Source organism: Convolutriloba macropyga, chromosome 13 (genome assembly GCF_964194025.1).
Source record: "Convolutriloba macropyga chromosome 13, txConMacr16.3, whole genome shotgun sequence".
Lineage (NCBI taxonomy): Eukaryota > Metazoa > Xenacoelomorpha > Acoela > Convolutidae > Convolutriloba > Convolutriloba macropyga.
The window spans coordinates 3,735,468-3,758,050 of record NC_134480.1 but is presented as its reverse complement, the minus strand read 5'-3'; the positions used below and the strand labels follow the sequence as shown (position 1 = coordinate 3,758,050).

The following is a 22,583-nucleotide window of genomic DNA, read 5'->3' as shown; positions in this document are numbered from 1 at the left end:
CTTCTTGCGGAACTCCATTTTATAAAAGTTTGCCTGAACAAATTTTTGAATATGGTTCGATAGGCAAAACTTTACGAACAAAAAAATTTTAATAAACGGAGACGTCGTCGTTAGCGTAAATGAGGCTAAAAATAAAGTTGTTTTATTTATAATTGTAAGAAGTAAAGGAAGCAACCTCTCCATTTTTGGAAATTACATCTGTTCCAATGATAATGAGACGAGAAAATTGTAAAGACAAGATCAAGGAAAATTGAGCGGAAAAGATAGATTAAGTTCCGAACGACAAAAAAGCTACAGGATTAAAAGTTTTTTATTATTAGCGCTTTTTTTCAGAACGCAGCAAACACAACCTTACTGTTTCTATTTGATAAAGTTTTTCTAATTATTCATCTTTTTTTATAATTTAAGAGCATGCAACACTAACCAATGGTTATTTTAATTTAGATGTTTGTCAGTTAAAAATATTGCAATAAAACTACGTAAAGGGACACAAAAACTGAATACTAAAAATTAAGTGGGCGGGGGGGGCTATGGTTAATTCATAAGGACCCTGAGGGTGAATACAAAAAAGCGGAGTTAGTACTTTAGTTTAATCATTTTATTGGCCGTAATAACAGTTTTGGTTTTTTCAGTTATTGAGGTGACGGGATGAAGAACAAAAATTGCGCTATATTGCTTATAATATCTATCAGGCATATATCTTTTAATTGCTAATTTGCTACTTGAAAATATCTGACAGTTGTTTAGCGATAAAAATTTTTTGACATATTTCTAAGTGAACTGTTTGAATAACATCACATGTGAACAAACAGTTGGGTAACTTCTTATCGCTATTTCATGAAATTTTCAGACTCTTTCTCGATCTGTGAAGGAAATCAACCCCCCCCCCCCCGTATAAGTGTGGGCTGAACACAAAAACCGACAGAATATGAAAACATGCCAAAATTGAACTTGTATAAAAAAGTTAAAAAATAATTTTCCTTAAAAATAAAAATACTATCGATATTAGACACTCTCGTTAGCAACCCGTCATAGCAACCCCCCAGATTATACCATAATATTACTTTGGAGTGGGATTGTATGTAACGCAAAAGACACGTTTTGTGATAATTCAGAAATTCATGACAATTATGGCTCCCGATGATGAATAATTGTTAAATGACATTTAATATTTCTCTATATACAAACGCCTATACGAAAAATTGAACGCAGAGAGATTTTATCACTGTTTTATTTGCACCTTTAGATATAAAAATTAGATATTCTTCAACTAGTTTTTGACGCAACCCCCTCAAAAAAATCTTTCTTTTTGGGGTGGAGGCACAAGTAACCTGGGCTAGACATTAGAAGGGTTTCTCCCCGGAAAACTGTGAAGCCACGCAAAAGTTTGGACCAGCATCAATAACAGCGTGTAGTAAAGTGAAGTTCATGCAAAATGCAGGTTGATGCAAGTTCAAGGAAAACGCAAATTAAAAAAAAAATCCAGGAAAACCGGATAAAATATAAAACTTTAGGAAAAAAAGTAAAAAAAAATCTTTCTCTATTTTTTCATTTTTTGCTTGAATAAAACATTATTCAATAAGAGGATTCATAAAAAATCTTTTCGCCCATAATCTATAATTAATCCATGCCAAGTTCATCTTCTGAATTGAATGCCAATTAGCACAATACTACTCATTTTTTGGATTTGCTTTAAGGAACTCTGGTAATCTAATAGACAAGGACTACTTGACCTTGCTTCAAAATTGCAATGTTAGATTTCAAATAGAAATGACACCCTGGTTGCCACAATTAAACCAAATATGATACGAAATAGGGTGTCAGGAAAAATTATACAGATTATATTAATAATTGTTGTCTCAGGAGCAAAATTTTTAGCCAGAGCCCGAATGACATATCTACATTTATCAGTTTAGAAGAAATATTAGACTCTCCGCTTAGGAAAAATTTGAAAACAAACCGCCGATTCTCACTACGCATCAACACAAATTGGATCTCAATTTTGACTTCTAAATTAAATTGTGGCCGGAATATATTATTAGGAAAACGAAATGAATGTCTGAATTTCAAAGGTATTGTTATTAGTCAGATGAAAATTGTTAAAATCAAACTTGGCATTATATATTGTTTCATATTGCTTCAATTTGTTTTCGGTTTTCTCATTAAGACATTAAACAAAGCTAGGGAGATGGAATCGACATGGAACCAGGACTTTCGAAAATTAGGAATGTTCAATTCAGTTGCATTTTTTTGGCTTCCTCTGTTTCTACAAAATAAGATCGAACGCAATGTAGCTGCAACTATTCCAAAAAACTGTCGTTGCTTCCGCAAAAAAGTTGTAACTATTGAACTCAAACTTTTTTGTCAAATACTTTTGTAAAATTAACAGCAAAACTACCTGCTATGGTTAATTTTAAAGTGAGCTGTGCTTTCTTTTTTCAAATCAAGCTCGAGAAAGTCCCAAATATTTTCACTAAAATATTGAAAACCTCAATGTTTGACTGACAAATTATTCTCATTCTTTTTCTTTAATTTTCCTATTGTGAGACGTGTCATAAAACTATAAACTTGACAAAAGACATAGCTATAAAAATTTTGACAATCTCTATGGAAAAAATGTGACCTACAGAATCTCTTTTATTAAATTGCACTCGGTTTAGTAAACGATATACGTGAAATATTTTGACAATTTTAATTGTGAAACATAATTCAAGCTAGTTACCTTTAGTTGGCTCTTTCATAGAAAAATTTGCGGAACCTTACGCGTCTTTCAGTAAAACCAGGCCGGGTTTTTCATTTTGTTCCTCAGTTTTTTAATTATGGATATTGAACAACGCCAGCAAGGGGGGTTAGACAGAGAATTTTTAAGAAGAAGAAAGGTTCATTTCAGTAGCATAGTTTTTGGCTTCATCTGTTTCGACACTGATCTCAATTTTTTTTCGGGAAGTACTTTTGTTATATTTACATCAACACTACCTGCACTGAAATTTAATCAGCTCTTATTCCGTTTACTTAATCAAACAAGAGAATGTCTTTACGTGTTAGTAATCAAATATTGTTTCTCTTTTGTTTATTTAGTTTCTAAATTTTTTAATCTAGAGACTAATTTGTCAGTCAGATGTCAAAAAATCAAGAAAACAGCGGAATATCATAAGAACAATTCTGTAGGAAGGCCGGGTAAAATATAAAACTTTAGGAAAAAAGTAAAAAATCTATCTCTTTTTTTTCATTTTTTACCTGAATAAAACATTAATCAATAAGAGGATTCATAAAAAGTCTTTTCCCCCATAATCTATAAATAATCCATGCCAAGTTCATCTTCCGAATTGAATGCCAATTTGCAAAATACTACTCATTTTTTTTGCATTTGCTTTAAAGAACTCTGGTAATCTAATAGACAAGGACTTCTTGACCTTGCATCAAAACTGCAATGTTAGATTTCAAAAAAAATTGACACCCTGGTCGCCACAATTAAACCAAATATGATACGAAATAGGGTGTCAGGAAAAATTATACAGATTATATTAACAATTGTTGTCTCAGGAGCAAAATTTTTAGCCAGAGCCCGAATGAAATATCTACATTTATCAATTTAGATGAAATATTAGACTCTCCGCTTAGGAAAGACTTGAAAACAAACCGCCGATTCTCACTACGCATCAACACAAACTGGATCTCAATTTTGACTTCTAAATTAAATTGTGGCCGGAATATATTTTTAGGAAAACGAAATGAATGTCTGAATTTCAAAGGTATTGTTGTTAGTCAGATGAAAATTGTTAAAATCAAACTTGGCATTATATATTGTTTCGTATTGATTCAATTTGTTTTTGGTTTTCTCATTAAGACATTAAACAAAGCTAGGGAGATGGAATCGACATGGAACCAGGGCTTTCGAAAAAGAGAAATGTTCAATTCAGTTGCATTTTTTGGCTTCTTCTGTTTCCCCAAACTAAGATCGAACGCAATGTAGCTGCAACTATTCCAAAAAATTGTCGTTGCTTCCGCAAAAAAATTGTAACTTTTGAACTCAAATTTTTTTGTCAAATTTTTTTGTAAAATTAACAGCAAAACTACCTGCTATGGTTAATTTTAAAGTCAGCTGTGCTTAATTTTTTCAAATCAAGCTCGAGAAAGTTTCTAAATATTTTCACTAAAATTTTGAAAACCTCAATGTTTGACTGACAAATTATTCTGATTCTCTTTCTTTAATTTTCTTATTGTGAGACGTGTCATATAACTATAAATTTGACAAAAGACATAGCTATGAAATTTTTGACAATCTCTATGGAAAAAAAGTGACCTAAAGAATCTCTTTTATTAAACTGCACTCGGTTTAGTAAACAATATACGTGAAATATTTTGACAATTTTAATTGTGAAACATAATTCAAGCTAATTACCTTTAATTGGCTCTTTCATAGAAAAAATTGCGGAATTTGACGCGTCTTTCAGTATAACCTGGCCGGGTTTTTCATTTTGTTCCTCAGTTTTTTAATTATGGATATTGAACAACGCCAGGAAGGGGGGATACACAGAGAATTTTTAAAAAGCAGAAAGGTTCATTTCAGTAGCATAGTTTTTGGCTTCTCCTGTTCCGACACTGATCTCAATTTTTTTCGGGAAGTACTTTTGTTATATTTACATCAACACTACCTGCACTGAAATTTAATCAGCTCTAATTCCGTTTACTTAATCAAACAAGATAATGTCGTTACGTGTTAGTAATCAAATATTGTTTCTCTTTTGTTTATTTAGTTGATAAGTTTCTTAATCTAGAAACTATTTTGTCAGTCAGATGTCAAAAAATCATGAAAACAGCGGAATATCATAAATACAATTCTGTAGGAAGGCCGGGTAAAATATAAAACTTTAGGAAAAAAGTAAAAAAAATTTCTCTGTTTTTTCATTTTTTACCTGAATAAAACATTAATCAATAAGAGGATTCATAAAAAATCTTTTCCCCCATAATCTATAATTAATCCATGCCAAGTTCATCTTCCGAATTGAATGCCAATTAGCACAATACTACTCATTTTTTGGATTTGCTTTAAGGAACTCTGGTAATCTAATAGACAAGGACTTCTTGACCTTGCTTCAAAACTGCAATGTTAGATTTCAAATAAAAATGACACCCTGGTTGCCACAATTAAACCAAATATGATACGAAATAGGGTGTCAGGAAAAATTATACAGATTATATTAACAATTGTTGTCTCAGGAGCAAAATTTTTAGCCAGAGCCCGAATGACATATCTACATTTATCAGTTTAGATGAAATATTAGACTCTCCGCTTAGGAAAAACTTGAAAACAAACCGCCGATTCTCACTACGCATCAACACAAATTGGATCTCAATTTTGACTTCTAAATTAAATTGTGGCCGGAATATATTATTAGGAAAACGAAATGAATGTCTGAATTTCAAAGGTATTGTTATTAGTCAGATGAAAATTGTTAAAATCAAACTTGGCATTATATATTGTTTCATATTGCTTCAATTTGTTTTCGGTTTTCTCATTAAGACATTAAACAAAGCTAGGGAGATGGAATCGACATGGAACCAGGACTTTCGAAAAATAGAAATGTTCAATTCAGTTGCATTTTTTGGCTTCCTCTGTTTCTACAAAACAAGATCGAACGCAATGTAGCTGCAACTATTCCAAAAAATTGTCGTTGCTTCCGCAAAAAAGTTGTAACTATTGAACTCAAATTTTTTTGTCAAATACTTTTGTAAAATTAACAGCAAAACTACCTGCTATGGTTAATTTTAAAGTGAGCTGTGCTTCTTTTTTTCAAATCAAGCTCGAGAAAGTCCCAAATATTTTCACTAAAATATTGAAAACCTCAATGTTTGACTGACAAATTATTCTCATTCTTTTTCTTTAATTTTCCTATTGTGAGACGTGTCATAAAACTATAAACTTGACAAAAGACATAGCTATAAAAATTTTGACAATCTCTATGGAAAAAATGTGACCTACAGAATCTCTTTTATTAAATTGCACTCGGTTTAGTAAACGATATACGTGAAATATTGTGACAATTTTACTTGTGAAACATAATTCAAGCTAATTACCTTTAATTGGCTCTTTCATAGAAAAAATAGCGGAGTTTTACGCGTCTTTCAGTAAAATCAGGCCGGGTTTTTCATTTTGTTCCTCAGGTTATTAATTATGGATATTGAACAACGCCAGGAAGGGGGGATAGACACAGAATTTTTAAAAAGCAGAAAGGTTCATTTCAGTAGCATAGTTTTTGGCTTCCTTTGTTTCGACACTGATCTCAATTTTTTTTCGGGAAGTACTTTTGTTATATTTACATCAACACTACCCGCACTGAAATTTAATCAGCTCTTATTCCGTTTACTTAATCAAACAAGAGAATGTCTTTACGTGTTAGTAATCAAATATTGTTTCTCTTTTGTTTATTTAGTTGATAAGTTTCTTAATCTAGAAACTATTTTGTCAGTCAGATGTCAAAAAATCAAGAAAACAGCGGAATATCATAAGAACAATTCTGTAGGAAGGCCGGGTAAAATATAAACCTTTAGGAAAAAAGTGAAAAATCTTTCTCTATTTTTCATTTTTTTAAATAATTAATCAAATTAAATCATTAATCAATAAGTATCGTTTTAAATCATTAAATCAATAATTATTTCAAATCTTCAATCAATCTTTAAATCATTAATCAATAAGAAGATTCATAAAAAACTTTTTCCTCCATAATCTATAAGTAATCCATGCCAAGTTCATCATCTGAATTGAATGCCAATAAGCACAATACTACCGTTTTTTGCATTTGCTTTTAAGGAACTCTGGTAATCTAATAGACAAGGACTTCATGACCTTGCTTCAAAACTGCAATGTTAGATTTCAAATAGAAATGACACACTGGTCGCCACAATTAAACCAAATATGATACGAAATGGGGTGTCAGGAAAAATTATATAGATTATATTAATAACTGTTGTTTTAGGAGCAAAATTTTTAGCCGGAGCCCGAATGACATATCTACATTTATCAATTTACATGAAATATTAGACTCTCCGCTTAGGAAAAACTTGAAAACAAACCACCGATTCTCACTACGCATCAACACAAACTGGATCTCAATTTTGATTTCTAAATTAAATTGTGGTCGGAATACATTTTTAGGAAAACGAAATGAATGTCTGAATTTCAAAGGTATTGTTATTAGTCAGATGAAAATTGTTAACATCAAACTTGGCATTATATATTGTTTCATATTGCTTCAATTAGTTCCGTTTTTCATATTAAGACATCAGCAAAAGTTAGGGAGCTAGAATCGACATGGAACAAGGACTTTCGAATAGGAAAAATGTTCAATTCAGTTGCATTTTTTGGCTTCTTCTGTTTCTACAAAATAAGATCGAACGCAATGTAGTTGCTACTATTCCAAAAAATTGTCGTTGCTTCCGCAAAAAATTGTAACTATTGAACTGAAATTTTTTTGTCAAATACTTTTGTAAAATTAACAGCAGAACTACTTGCTATGGTTAATTTTAAAGTGAGCTGTGCTTCCTTTTTTGAAATCAAGCTCGAGAATTTCTCAAAATATTTTCACTAAAATATTGAAAACCTCAACGTTTGACTGACAAATTATTCTGATTCTCTTTCTTTATTTTTCCTATTGTGAGACGTGTCATAAAACTGTAAATTTGACAAAAGACATAGCTATAAAAATTTTAACAATCTCTATGGAAAAAATTGGACGTAAAGAATCTCTTTTATTAAATTGCACTCGGTTTAGTAAATTTTAACAATTTTATTTGTGAAACATAATTCAAGCTAATTACCTTTAATTGGCTCTTTCATAGAAAAAATATCGGAATTTTACGCGTCTTTCAATAAAATCAGGTCGGGTTTTTCATTTTTTTCCTCAGTTTATTAATTTTGGATATTGAACAACGCCAGGAAGGGGGGATAGACAGAGAATTTTTAAAAAGCAGAAAAGTTCATTTCAGTAGCATAGTTTTTGGCTTCCTCTGTTTCGACACTGATTTCAAAATTTTTTCGGGATGTACTTTTGTAATATTTACATCAACACTACCTGCATTGAAATTTAATCAGCTCTAATTCCGTTTACTTAATCAAACAAGAGAATGTCTTTACGTGTTAGTAATCAAATATTGTTTCTCTTTTGTTTATTTTGTTGATAAGTTTTTTAATCTAGAGACTAATTTGTCAGTCAGATGTCAAAAAAACAAGAAAACAGCGGAATATCATAAGAACAATTCTGTATAGTTTGAAAAATATCTTATTTTACAATTATGTTTATGTTTAACGATTTTCAGTCAAATTATAGAGTTGGGGACTGCTAATGGACAAATTTTAGATAAAGTGATATGTTTTCGCATTTTGGTTTCCTCGTCTTTTTGATGAAGAAATTTATTTTCAGTTAAATTATCTATTGGTAGCAAAAATTATTTCCAATTTTCTCGTTTTTGTACAACATTGATTTTGTCGCTAACCGAAAAATATAACTGTGGAATTGTCATTATATATTATAGGGCAATTGGAAAATAATGTAAATAAAACCCACCATTAGATTTTGATATTGTCACTATTCGTTTCTATTTTTGAACTACTTTTTAAATAAAAATTAGTTGTCGAGGGCCTAAATTTTGAAAGCATTTAGGCATGGATTTTCGAATGGTTGGATTATGGAGGGTTCTTTTTGTGGCAGGCTTCAATTACCTACAAAATCTGCCTACCTAGTACCTGTTTAAAATTGAGAGCATGCAAAAAATGTTTGCGATATGTGGATGCTTTCCGCAAGATTTTTATAGTTGACTTTTAAGTTTTCTTGAACGTAAAAAAAGTCTGTTATTTGATCGTCAGATGAGTTAATAAAGGCCTCTATTCAATCAACTGGATAAACAAATGAGCTCAAGTTATTCTCCCTTAAAAAAGAAAATTTAATTGTTGCACTTTTAAAATACGTTGAAATTTTCAATCCTCTGGGTTATATTAAGCAAAATTTATTTACCTACGATTAATTGGTTTATAAAATTCTTTTATCTGCCTGCCAAAAAAACATAGTTTGAAGATAAATTGAAATATTTGAATTTTTTTAAGGGCATTTATGAAAATAATAAAACAAAAGTATTTGCAAATAATTGAAAATCAATCGTTGGTAAAGTTATTCTGTTTCTGAAAGACGTGCGACCAATTTTTATAAAAATCCTTATAAAAAGTAACACATTTAGGAAAAAAAGGTAACTAGGATTTCAGTTTAAAAATTTGCAAGACATTTTGTTGATTATTTTCAGAGAAATCATTTTTGAAGACGATTCAGAAATAAATATTACTGCAGATTTCATTGTTACACCCGTTCTCTCTGATTATAAGGCTCTGAAAATAGATTTGTTAAAACATGTTTGTTAAAACATGTTTTCAACAGATTATTGAAAATGTCAATTTTTCACTAACAAAAATTCTGATGTGCTTTCTCTAATTTTCCATTTGTGAGCCTTGTCATAAAAATCTATAAAATGACTGAAGACATAAGTTTTGGCAATCTATGGGAAATTGTGACTTGAAAAAACTTAACTAATAATTTGCTCGTGCTTTGGCTTCCAGTAACAACATACGTGAAATATGTTGATAATATTTGTTTATGGTGAAAAACTAATAAAGCGATGTGATTCTTTATCTTGTCATTTTGTTTCTGGATTTTTCATTTCGTTTCACGTTTTGTCGGCTTTTTTTTGTAGCTGGAACGATTAAAAGTAGCTTTTTCGTTTTTTTGGCAGCAAATATAATTCAAGCTATCTACTTTTAACTGGCTCGGTCACAAAAAAAGGAACGAAATTTTAAGCGTCTGTTAGTTGCCATGCAGTGAATCAGTTGCATCTGTCTGACAAAAGGAATGTCAATTTTTTCTATTATTTAGTTATTTTTCGAATGATTTCTTTTAAATAACTAAATAATTTTGGAAATACAGAACAACTGTATCTTGACTGTGGTCCTCATTAGGAGACTCATTAAGAAATAACAATTTAGAGACAATCTTATTCTGAACAGCGTACAAGAATGGAAGATGGGAAATAGCTGGGTAACAACCTTTGGTTTATTTTATTTGATCGATCTTCTTGGCGACAGAGTCCTCTCACTGTTGAGCCTAGCAGAATTTCAGAAGTTGACAGAAGGGAAGAAAACAAAACTCATCTAAAACCGTTTACAAATAAATAGATTATAAATTTCTTTAAAAAAATTTATTCAAATTATTCAAAGATATCTGTACGATGTTATCGTTATTAATGTCATCTTAGGTAAATCTCTAATTCATAATCGATCTTAATTGCCTAGTTGAAAGTTTTCATTCATAATTTTTTTTGCATTCATTCCAGTAACAAAGGCGGTGTTTATTTAGAAAAAAACAGTTACAGGATGTGGGTCAGATGGTTTTTTTTAAAAAGCACTTCATTAAGCTTTTTGTTTATTCAAAACATTTTCTGAAAAATTACAATATTTTGCAGCCTTTTCAACTGTTTTCACATTACTTTGTAGACAAATTATTTGATGCGGAACCTTGGTGTTAAAAGTATTTTTTTACAAAGCATAGTATTTTTGTTTGGCCCAACAATAGAAGTAAATGAGAGTGATTTTTCAGCACAATTAGACTCAGTTTTTCGTTAGTTCATCACAAAAGATTTTTCATTTAATTACTTTAATTGACTGGCGATATCATTTACAACAATAACAAAAATCTGCAAATTAGAAGAGCATCTAATAATAGAACTAATGGACTATTATTGTTCTGCTATTCCTGAAAGAAAACTATTTCTTAAGGGCTTTGCTTTTAATATTTTTGCCCATATAAAAAGTGCAGGTCTTTCCCATTATAGCCCCCTCCTCCCCCCTCACGCATAGCCCACCAGTAAGAGTAAGGCTATAATTTTTTTTGGGGGGGGGGGGTATCGGGAATACCTACTAAGTCAAATAAGAAAATCATCAAAACCGGTTAAAAAATCCAATTAAATTTGCTCTCCTTTTAATCGCCGTTTTTCTTTTTTAAAATTCCCGGTTAAAATGTATCGTTGGGACTTAAAGCGCCAATTTATAACCTGATTAGCCATAATTGTATATTTTTTCTTGTTTAAACCTTTGAAGATTGTTATCCTTAAATGTCAATTTTTCACTTGAAATTGGTCATACCCGCAATGGCATAAAATTACAATTGCAAAAATGTCGTTATAGCTGTTTGAAATCATGCATAACTACAGCCAATTTCTTTCACATTTTAAAAAGGGTTCATTTTCGTCTAAGCAACTTTTCTGAGATCTTTCCCATTATACCCCCCCCACCCCCCCCCCCAGCTTAGTTGTCAGTAAACTTAGATAACCTATACCCCCCAAACACGGTAAATATAACATATTGCGGGGGAGGAATGAAATTTTGGTGGGGTATAATTGGATCCTTTCAGGTATAATTGGCTCAAATGGAAAAGATCCCAAGACCGACAATTTAACAAGACATTTATAACAAAAATTGATCTTATGATGTCTGTCGAAATTTTCGAGGTTGATTTTCATTTCAGATCCTGTTTCTTTCGTAATGATTCGCAATTTTCACTTCAAACAAATTGACAACAAATAAAGCAGACTTAAAATAATTTTATCATCATTGATGTAAAAATAATATTTTTATATGAGCACAAAAGTTTCATTTTTGTCGATTGGTTTTGCAGATTCAATACTAGTTTATTACATATCAACGTTTAAAGATAAAAGGTAAGATTGTATAATTTTGATTTTTCAAATCTGTATTTTGAGATGAAAAACATGAAAACACTTCAGTATATTAAAAACATGATAATTCTTTTTATGTCGTGACTTCATAAAAATTGTCTAAACACGCAAAATTAATCATCAGATTGCTAATCTTTTTTTTGTATTCATTTTTAAAAAACAAAAATTAAACAATTACTTATCTGATGATAAGACGGAAACAATGCATTTCAAGATTTCGCTTAAAATTACAACGAATTATCTGCTCAAAGTGCTTTGAAGCGCTATGTGACAAGTTAGATTTTGATCTATCAAAACTCCAAACTTTTAGCAAACAAAAAATTTATCAGCCTTATTACATAGATGACAATCATTCCTTTCTGGGAAAGATTTCGTAAGAAATTTGTAAAACTCTAATAACAAAGAATAATAAATTTTTATGAAGATTAATTGGTTTTACAAACAGAAAAGAGGTCGCAGCAGTTAAAAAACAGGCTAAGAAAAGAAAAAGTGAAATTCTTGTTTTGAGTGGAACTATTAGATGTTCACGAGGACAAGAAGTTGATTTCCGCAATCCTAGCATCACTGACAAAAGCTGTGAAGCACTTATATAGACAAAAATTATTTTTACGCTGCTCACATTTTTTTAAATGTTTTTTTGTTGTTTCTTTCAGTATTTGGCTTTTGCAAACAGTGTGAGGTGAGGGTAGTGTTCTGGTAGTAAACTGACCCAAAAGTTTGAAGAACAATAAATTTTTCTGGTTCCTTTCACACTTTTTTTGCATGAATAGAGACGGACAGACAAATTTAATGCTGCCTTCAAAAAGTTTAAAGTGCAATGGCTTGACATTAAACAAAATTCATCTGAATGTTTATGCCTTACATAGATAAAAACCGCTAACTATTTGTTGATACTTGTTGTTCCGAACCCACTTGTTGGGGTGAGGAACTATATACTCAAATGAATTTTATTTGTTCAGTCAATTTTGGCCGATCGATATATTCATTGTAGAGAAATGTGAGTGGTATCATTAAAAAGCTCGTCCACCGTAGAATTTGAAACTAAAATTTTTTTTGAAATTCGTTTTTTTTTCGAGAAGTTATCGAGGATTGAAGTTTAAACGTTATCGTGAAAACGGGATAATTAGCATGATTTTGCTACATTTAGTGAAATTTTTCTCCAAATTAAGATCTTCTTTTAATCAAAATATTAATTCAAAATCTGATTTCATCCCACAAAATCAACTGATTTTGAGTCCCTAATAGACGAAAGGCGATAACAAGTCTAGTTATGGTCTAATAGGGAAGTTAACTATCAAAAAATTTCAAATTATATTTGCGAGCTCTTTTTTTTAAAGAATTTTTTCATATCTTTTTTGTTTTCTTAAGTGACCTATAGACTAGTCACTTCTCAAGTCGAAGTTCCGTTAATCAGAAACCTAATTTACAGTCTAATGAAGCCCAATGAACAAAGAATTTTTTTTCAAGGAATCGCTGGTGTTTTTTTTGGCTTCGACTCACAGTTTTCGTCATTTTAGATGAAATTTTGATTTTCTTTTAGAAGTTTTCCTTTTTTGGAGTCCAATGGCATAGACTCTTTGACTATAAATGGAACAAGTTTCGTAATGAGCAATAATTGAACCTATCTAGAGCTTTGAGTGGGCAGCTAACGGCTGTCAAGATTTTAAAAGTGTTTTTTCGAGAACTACTTTTATCATTAACCGATCCTAAGCTTCTTTTGGTGAACAGTATTTCAGTCTCAGTATTGAAAGGACCCTTTGCTCTTTACTGCAACAAAATTATTCTGGTTAGTGGTTCTATCATCTAACTATTTTTTATATGACTTCAATGCCACAAGATTTCAAAATTAAAAAAAATATTTTTGGATTTTGTCTTATTATTGGTCGCTCTTGAAATCTTATCATATTATCCTGATACTGATTTCTCGCATTGGCTTAGAGAAAATGTTCAATGAATCATGGTTAAAGTTCTCAGAGAAAAGCTTATGGTTTAAATGGCTTCGACACTTTCTTCTCGCTCTTTTATTGAATTTTTGCTTTTTGCTTGTATTTGTTGTTGTTTCCATAGTCATAAGACTTATTGTAATGTCAAATTGATTAACTATGCACGACAAATGTCTTTGAACTCCAAACAAGGCACAAGTGAGCGTACTTATTGACTTCCGTTCAAAGCTATTGAATTTAATGGCTGTTAAGACTTTAAAAAAGATATTTCGAGAAATTTTTTTTAACATTAACCGATCCTAAACTCATTTTCGTGATCATGAGCTGTAAGTCAGTCTCACTATAACAGGACCCTTTTCTTTTCTACTGAAGCCAACATTAATCTGGTTAGCGATTCTATCTTCTAATTAATTTTTATATGAATTCAATGCCACAAGACTTCAAAATTTAAAAAAAGTTGGATATTTTCTTATTATTGTTTCCGCTTGAGACTTTTCACATTATCCTGATACTGATAACTCTCATATGCTTAGAGTAGACTTCAAATGGATCACGGTTAAAGTTTGCATAGGAAAGCTTATGGTTTAAATTGCTTCGAGACTTTCTTCTCGCACTTTTCTATTGAAATTTTGGTTTTGCCCGTATTCGTTGTTGCTTCCATAGCCATATGACGTATTGTAATTTCTTATTGATAATCTATGCACGAGAAAAATCTTTGTCCACCAATCGAAGCATAACTTATTGAATTTTGTTCAAAGCTATTGAATTTAATAGCTGTTAAGACTTTATAAATGATTTTTCGGGAATTCTTTTTTTAAGATTAACAGATCCTAAACTTATTTTCGTGAACTGTAAGTCAGTCTCAGTAACAACCGAAACCTCCTGTTTTCTACGTGAACCAAAATCAATCTATTTAGCGGTTTTATCTGCTAACTATTGGTGTTATGTCGTAAAGTGTTGACCAGTCTCATAACCTTGTAATTAAGAATCGAATGAATTATGTTACTGAAGAATCGAATGAATTATTAATTAAGAATCGAACCAAGCAGTTACTTTATAGCGAATAGGTTTGAAGTTTATGATATTATAAATTTTAGGTTTTTTAGGATTTTTCATTTTTTTCATTTTTTGTGGTTCTTTTCGTCAACTCATAATTTTGGTTCCTTTGGGATTTCTACCACATTATCCTATTTCTGATTATTGCATTCGCTTAGAGAAGACGTAAAGTTGATCATACATATAGTTTTCAGAGAAAAGCTTATGGTTTAAATGGCTTCGACACTTTCTTCTCGCAGTTTTCTACTTAATTTTTGCAATTTGCCTGTTTTTGTTGGTTTTCATAGTCAATGTTTTATTGTAATGTCTTTTTGATGACTTTCGATGACAAAAATCCTTTTTGTCTCCTCGAGGCTTAACATAGCGTATTTTTAGCTTCCGTTGGAAGCCATTGAATTTAATTGCGTTCACACTACGGGTTTTCTCAAAAATTTCTTGGTTTTGATGTATTTGCTCATGTTTGTTGATTTATTGGAGTCAAATTGTTAAAAGAGTATCCCATTGCTATTAATAAATTAATTGAAATTAGAAAAGTTATTACTGAAAAGTTTTTTTTTAATAGCTTTTTTCTGGCTAATTTTTTCTTTTTTGAATTTGCTCTTTTTGCCTGGGTTTTTTATTCTTTAGGCAGTCGTAAAGGGTTGACCAGTCTCATAACCTTGTAATTAAGAATCGAATGAATTATGTTACACGAAGCAGTTACTTTATAGCGAATAGGTTTGAAGTTTATGATATTATACATTTTAGGTTTTTTAGGATTTTTCATTTTTTTTTCATTTTTTGTGGTTCTTTTCGTCAACTTGTAATTTTTTTCATCATTGAGAGGTCCCATACCATTGTTTTTTTTAAAAAAAAATTAACATAGTTACCGATATTATAACGTATTTGATTTTCTGTTTGGTGGACAATATGCGTTTTCATAAAGTTATGTGAGTGGTGTATTTGTGTTTCTTCTTCTCTTCCATTAGCACAATCGCGTGATAACGGACCCAAATAATTTTCAAATTTGGCCCAAATGAACTTTTTTATTCATTTTGAATAATTTTAGCTGAATTGGTATAATTAGAAATTGGAATAGAGGTACATAATTTTCAGACATTAGCTAATTATTTTAATGGCACCAATAATTTGTGTTTTCGCAATGTTTGTTAACTGCTGTTTGTTTTTTTTTTAAGTTTTTCTGCTTCTTTTATTCCATTCAAATGGCTTAGTCTGACCAAAGATAGGACCTACTGGTCTCATTATGACTTTTTAGTAAATTTATCAAGAATTATTTTGTCAAAAGCTAATGATTTTTAGGACTTTTGAAATTACTTGGTTTGAAAAATGTTAATTGATTTTTGAATATCGCCTGTTTTTTTCTTCTGTTTGTCGACTTGTTACCTAGTCTTATTAAGGAAAAATACTATCTGCAGCGTAGTTAGGAAAACTTTTTTTGTGTAGTTAGAATTTTGTCTGATTGTAATTTGACGTTGATACTAGGTGCTTTTAATTTTAATTTTTGAGTATATGCCATGCAATTTTCGTTTTTGCTTTTGTTGTTGTTGTTGTTGTTTTTCTCCTAGTCTTTTTAATGGCAGATGTCCTTGTAATGAGGCATGGTATTACTTAATTCACTTATTAGTTTGGTTGTGTAACGATTTTTGTAAACTCAAACATACATTTTTGTCAAAAGGCAGTTAAGTCAAAAATGTATATTAGCGCGGGTCAGAACATCATGTGCGAACGCACATTAACGCGCCTCCTTGTTTTATTTTATAATCTGCACATGAAATGACAAGCTTGACATGAAAACAAAAAAGACAGTGGAATGATAGAAACAAACCTTGTTGAATACTTATGTTAAAACGACTTTGGCACACAGTCAATAAAATTGACGTAAGTATTGATATAAACTAGATTGAGTGGCAAAAAGTCAGGCTGGGGTGGTTTCCGACTTCAACGTCAACAAATAATTTGGTCAACATGGGTATTCCTTCCCGTATATCCCATGAATCCGTTTTGCGTAACCTTGAGCGAGAACATTTTTCCGATTAAATTTCCTATTATTGAATTGCATAGCCTGATACGTGATTGGAACTACTTGTTCAATTAATCAATATACCGCTATGTTAGTTAAAAATAGCAATTTTTGTGGGTCATATTCTAATGGCTGGAAATAGAAACAGTTTCTCGAATTGGATGTTGATCAGAATTTCTTTTTTCTTTCCTCCCGTGTGTTTGCTACACTTTTGCTCAGCAGAATACCGTCTGGTGAAAACACACGGTTAGATGGTTGTTTTTCTTGATCAAACTTTTGCGCACTTGAAATTGTTTAAATTTCTAAAAGTTTTTTTTTGCGTTCCAGGTAATTTAATAACACCACCTGTTTAGTCATTATTAAATGCACCAAGTTTATGATTTCCCATCAATGTTAGTTTTCTTGATTTTCCATTTCTGATAACGAAATTATTGTTCGTTCCACGGGCAGTTTTGTAAATAAGACTTCAGTGGTTTTTTGACCAGTGTTTCTTTTTGACTTCTAACTATTTAACCGCAATGGTGGTCAACCATGAAAAATTGATTGAAAAGTTATAATTGAAATATTAAAAGCTACAGTTTTTCCACCGACGATCAGAACATTAATCAAGTCTTGAGCTGTAATTAGACTTGATCTTTTTTATGATCAGACGACCATCCTGCGTCGAATGCCCAGACTTTTGCCTTTATAGCCATCCTTTTTCCAGACGAAGGTAGTTTGGAAAGTTTCCAGACAACGAGGTAGTTTCGAGACGAGGTAATTCCTCCTCTTCTATCGGTTTAAAATTGTATAACCTATTAATATTCTGTACACCTCTTTTTGATATGAATTCTGCAAACACAATTGAGACAGTAATCCTCATTAAAGTTTAATTGTCCAATTTTTCTCTGCAAGAAAAACAAGAAACTGAAAGACCTGGTTAGCTGGAAATATTTTATTTATAAGTATCTATAACAACACCGGTGACCAAATCAGCAGCCAGCATTACTAATAATAGATACACCCGTGTAGGTATGCCCGGGTTGACCCTATAATTCAAAAAGTTATGAAATTACAACTTCATATTATGGCATCTATGAAAATTTGTAGTCATAGAACTTTCATAAAAGTGAGTTGTTCTATGAAATTAATTTTTTATGAAAATTTTTAATACATCATGAAACGGAGGGAAAGTTCCAAAAATTTAACCTAAAAAATTGAAAAAATGAGTTTCTAAGCGAACAGAGAATTATGGAAAAGTTGTAGTCATAGAACTTCATAGAACAGTTTAAACAGTTTTATTCCAACTAATCCGTTCTTCAGGTAATTATACCACTGAGCAAACCTATCTATACCAAAGTACCCCTCCCCCCCCCCCCCCCCCACCACCACACCCTCTTTGATCAGTCATCGCTTGTCTCCATTACCTATGTCTCAAACTTGAAATTTTTTTGAATCTCAAACTATATACAGAATACACAATTCAATTCCAGGGAAAAATTTTGAGTAAAAATATGAAAATTAGGAGAAAAATATAATTACTCAACTTCAATCCTTTTTTTCAGATGAGCTTTATCTTCTCCAATCAGCCAATCAGAGCCCTCAGACTCAACAGCAGCCAAGTAGATTGACCAATGAGAAACGAGAACAGGAGCAGTTGTTCCTTGACGAACCCTACAGTCATGACGCCCTCCCCACCCCCTCGAAACGACACGTTGTCAAAATGGGCAGAAGAAACTACATGCAGCAGCTGAACAACTTAAGAGCGGGCTAAAATTACGTCATTTTCACGTCTAAAATTACGTAAACAACGTAAACAAATGTTTATAAATATGCTACTTCTGTTTACTAATGTTTACTAGTGTCGTAATGTAAGACCAAAATTTGTGTTGTTAAAAACATCAGTAAATTGGTGAAACGTTTTTGGGTGATAAATTTCATATTCATTGTACGCAACCACTAAATAATTTTTTTCTGAACCCTAGTTAGTTCAGAAGTAAATAATTTGGGTTAATTGCGAGAAATGAGAAATGAAAAAACCCTTTAAAACCTTTCTGTTCAATAATTAGACCGTTTTTTCATTTTGCTTTAAACCATCCATATATGGTAATATACGCGCAGTTTCCCCGCCCTCTATTTTCGAGCAACCATTTTACTGAGATAATCGAACAACCACCATCAGCCCAAAAAGAAAGGTGATTAAATCTGATTAACGGGATCAAAGCGCCCCCAGAACCTAAGGTTAAAATTAAATGCTGTGCCGTCAAATAAATCTAATTGTATTGTGTATATTGCGATTGTGAGCAATTGAACATATATGAATACAAAGAAAATTGTTTTTTTTTTAAGGTTTTGAATTAGTTTCGTGAGAAAAGTGGTGCTAGGAGGAATTATGAGCCGGCAGGGGGTTAAGCCGACACGGAAAAAAGAGGGAATTTAGCCGACAGCTTATTTCTGATTGGTCGACAAAGCTGTCTATCAAAGATGTCTTTAGCATTACCCCCCCCCCCCCCCCCCCCGCTTAGTGGCCATATAACGGATCCGCCCCCCCCCCCCCAATAATATAATGGGGAGTCATAATTTTGTTTGGGCCATAATAAGCAAGATCCTTAAAAATATCACTAAATCGTCGAAATACATTTAAATTGGTGTTCAGTCGGATAACCTAAATTCTCATTTTTTTGTCGGCTTGACCTCCTATCGGCCGATTGGGCGACTGTCAAGACAAATAGGTAAAAATGTGAACAAGGAAAATGCGGGGCGGAGTTTAATAATCTCTTAGCAAAAAATAAAGCAGTGCTCGCTATTGATCTAAGTTGCAAAAAAGTGTCACAAATCACAAAAATTTTGACAGTAATCTTTTTGACTGAATTGAATAACTAACTTGGCCTATGACTAGAATTAATGAGCGAATTAGCATATTGAGCATGATCGACGTATAGCGGCAAAATATGTTTTTGAACTGTGGTTTGAGAAAATTAATGAGAGACGCAATTATGGTACGGAAAAACATGCTTGAAGTGTAGAATTCAAAGCTTTTAGCTGAAGTTGGTTTCTTTGTAAATTAGAATTTATGCCTCCGATGTCAGAAAATATGCCTTTATTTTTAAACATAAATTGGACGCATTATTTCATGTGCGTATTCGCACGGTTGCTACCACCATCAGAAAGTTCAGAGTTAAAAAAGAAACGCTGAAAAACCTGAGTACTACAGGCGGTGTTGTTTACTAGTTTTACAGAAAGTGTGCAAATAGCACAAGGAAAATTATTGTTAATATCGAAAGGAAACATTGCAAGTCCACGATCATGCAAGATAGAGAAAAATTACACTTATTACAATGAGTAAACAAACCAAAAAAACATTGCACAATCGTTAAGGATAGAGAGATATTACTCATTTTATATTGAGTAAAAAATCAAAATTTATCTATTTATTGATTTCCTTCATAAAAAATCGTGAAATCTTGAATCGCGAATTGTATTATATGAACTGTTGAACAAACTTGGAGCAGAAGGCGACATCAACCTTGTTGATTAGACAGCAAAATAAATAAAGTTAGGCTATAGAAAAAGAGGGATAGATTTTCGTATCATAATAGCAAATAAGTGTTCAATATAATAAAAATTACTCAAAAGAGGCTAAGATTTCAAAAAATGCTCTCACCTGCTAACCCAAGTATACTAACTCCTTTTATGCTTTTATGAGCAACAATTTGTGCATAACAACTATTTAGTGGGCATTAAAATTTTACTTCATTTATAATTGAAAATCAATTGACAAAAACTTTGAAAGATAATGGACCAAACTTTTTCACAGACAATGAACCCAAACTCTTTCTCAAAGACGTTGGACAAAAATTTTTCTGAAAGGCAACTGACAAAAATTTTTTCTGAAATTCAATTAACAAATTTTGCTCGAAAACAGTTCATCAGAACTTTTCTCAAAATTAATGAACCAATACTATTTCTCAAAGACAATGGACCAAAAATTGTTCTGAAAGACAACTAACCAAAACTTTTTTCAACAACAGTTGTCAAAAAAGTTTCTCAAAATAAACGAACCAAAACTTATTCTCAAAGATAATGGACCACAATTTTATCTCCAGACAATATTATCCCGAAACTTTCTGAAACATAACGGACCCAAACTTGTTCTCAACGGCAATGAACCAAAACATATATGCTCGTTATGAAGTGTTTTGGAATTGATATTAATGAAATATCAGCAGGTTTTGATACCTGTCGAACTTTTTATTTTTTTAAAAATATCTTTGAAACCGTTCCTGTTTTTTTTTCAAGTTGGAGCGACGGAATTTTCTTTAATTGAAGTAATGAGTGTACACTTATTGCCACGTCATTGATAAAATGAAATTTGATATTTTGAAAAATTACACTGGCATATAAATAATTTGATGGTCACTCTCGCCTCTAATTAGGTAACTCAACAATATACTTTAACAATTCTGTATGATTTCGTTAATATCATTCTGAACTGAATCATTTTTCTTCATGAAGTTAGGAAAATCTTCATCAATACGGCAGAACTGAATTTACACTTTAGTCCACCTCCAACGAGAGAAACACTAAAAAAGTTTTCTGATAAGAACAATATGAACAAGAAAGATTGGTAATTTGCTTTTGCATATACATTGTCAAGTCGTGAAAAACTGAAATCTGTTGAGCACAGTATCATAATTGATCACGGGTCGAGATATCAACGCTAAAAATGCGGTGAAAAGATGTAAGAATTGCAATTTTTAGCGTTGACTGCGGTGGAAAAAAAATTCGACGCTAAGAATCACAAATCTTACAAAATTTCAACGCATTTGTTCTTCATAACTTTTATTGAATCTGATTTATTTCACAAGAAATATCACTGTAGTTAGTGAGAGATGACGCAGTGGAATAACAAGTTGTTGACATGCGGGATGTGAGAGTTTTGAAACAACGAACGTCAGTTTGTTTGTAGGAATTCTGGTGAAATAAAAAATTCACCGCAAAAACCGCAAATCTTACAAAAATTTACCGATAAAAACGGCAAATCTTACAAAAACTTACCGCTAAAAACCGCAAATCTTACAAAATTTTACAGCCTTCACTGCATTCACAGCAAAAAGATGAGGGCGATTTGCGGTGAAAATTTTTTTCACCGCTATTCACCGCAATTCTTACATTTTTTTTCGACAAAAACTGTACCTTGGCTATTCTAATTAAATTTCTCAAACCACATTTCAAAAAAATATTTTGCCGCTATGTCGACAATGCACTCATTTCTCGTAGTCATAAACCAAGTTAGTTATTCCATGCAGTCAGAAAGAAAACTGTGAAATTTTTGTGGGGTTTGACACTTTTTTGCAACATAGATCAATAACGATCACTGCTTGATTTTTGCTAAGAGATTATAAAACACTGCGTAACTTTTTCTTGGTTCATTTTTTTTTTGTTTTTCTTGGCCGTCGCCTAATTGGCCAAAAGGAGGTTTAGCTTACAAGAAAATTGAAAATTTAAGCCGACTACATGAATTTTCAACAATTTTAATGTTATGGTTAGATTTTTGGTTTCAGAAAGTGAATGAAAAGAAAATAATAATGTTGTGATGGATTCAAATTAAGACCCAAGGGCCATTGAAATATGTCAGATAATAAGATTAATTATATAATTCTAGAATTAAGCTATGTCAAATTCATTTAATTGAACACATTAAGAAACAGCGTTTTAAAGTTCTGAACCAATCAGATTTGTTGAAAATTCTGTCTTTTGGTATATATGTCAGTTGAAACGTCACTATTTACTACATACCAACACAGCGA

General features: G+C 31.6%; 1 protein-coding gene across 1 annotated transcript in view; it reads left to right on the top strand.

Moving 5' to 3' along the window:
- The window catches only part of LOC142352286 (uncharacterized), a 47,300-nt gene extending 28,179 nt beyond the window's left edge, over window positions 1-19,121 (top strand). The window contains exon 2 of the mRNA XM_075404788.1: window positions 18,339-19,121. Within this exon, the coding sequence (XP_075260903.1) occupies window positions 18,339-18,547 (209 nt within the window). The 3' untranslated portion in view covers window positions 18,548-19,121. The remainder of the gene's footprint in view (window positions 1-18,338) is intronic.
- Window positions 19,122-22,583: the final 3,462 nt, after the last annotated feature.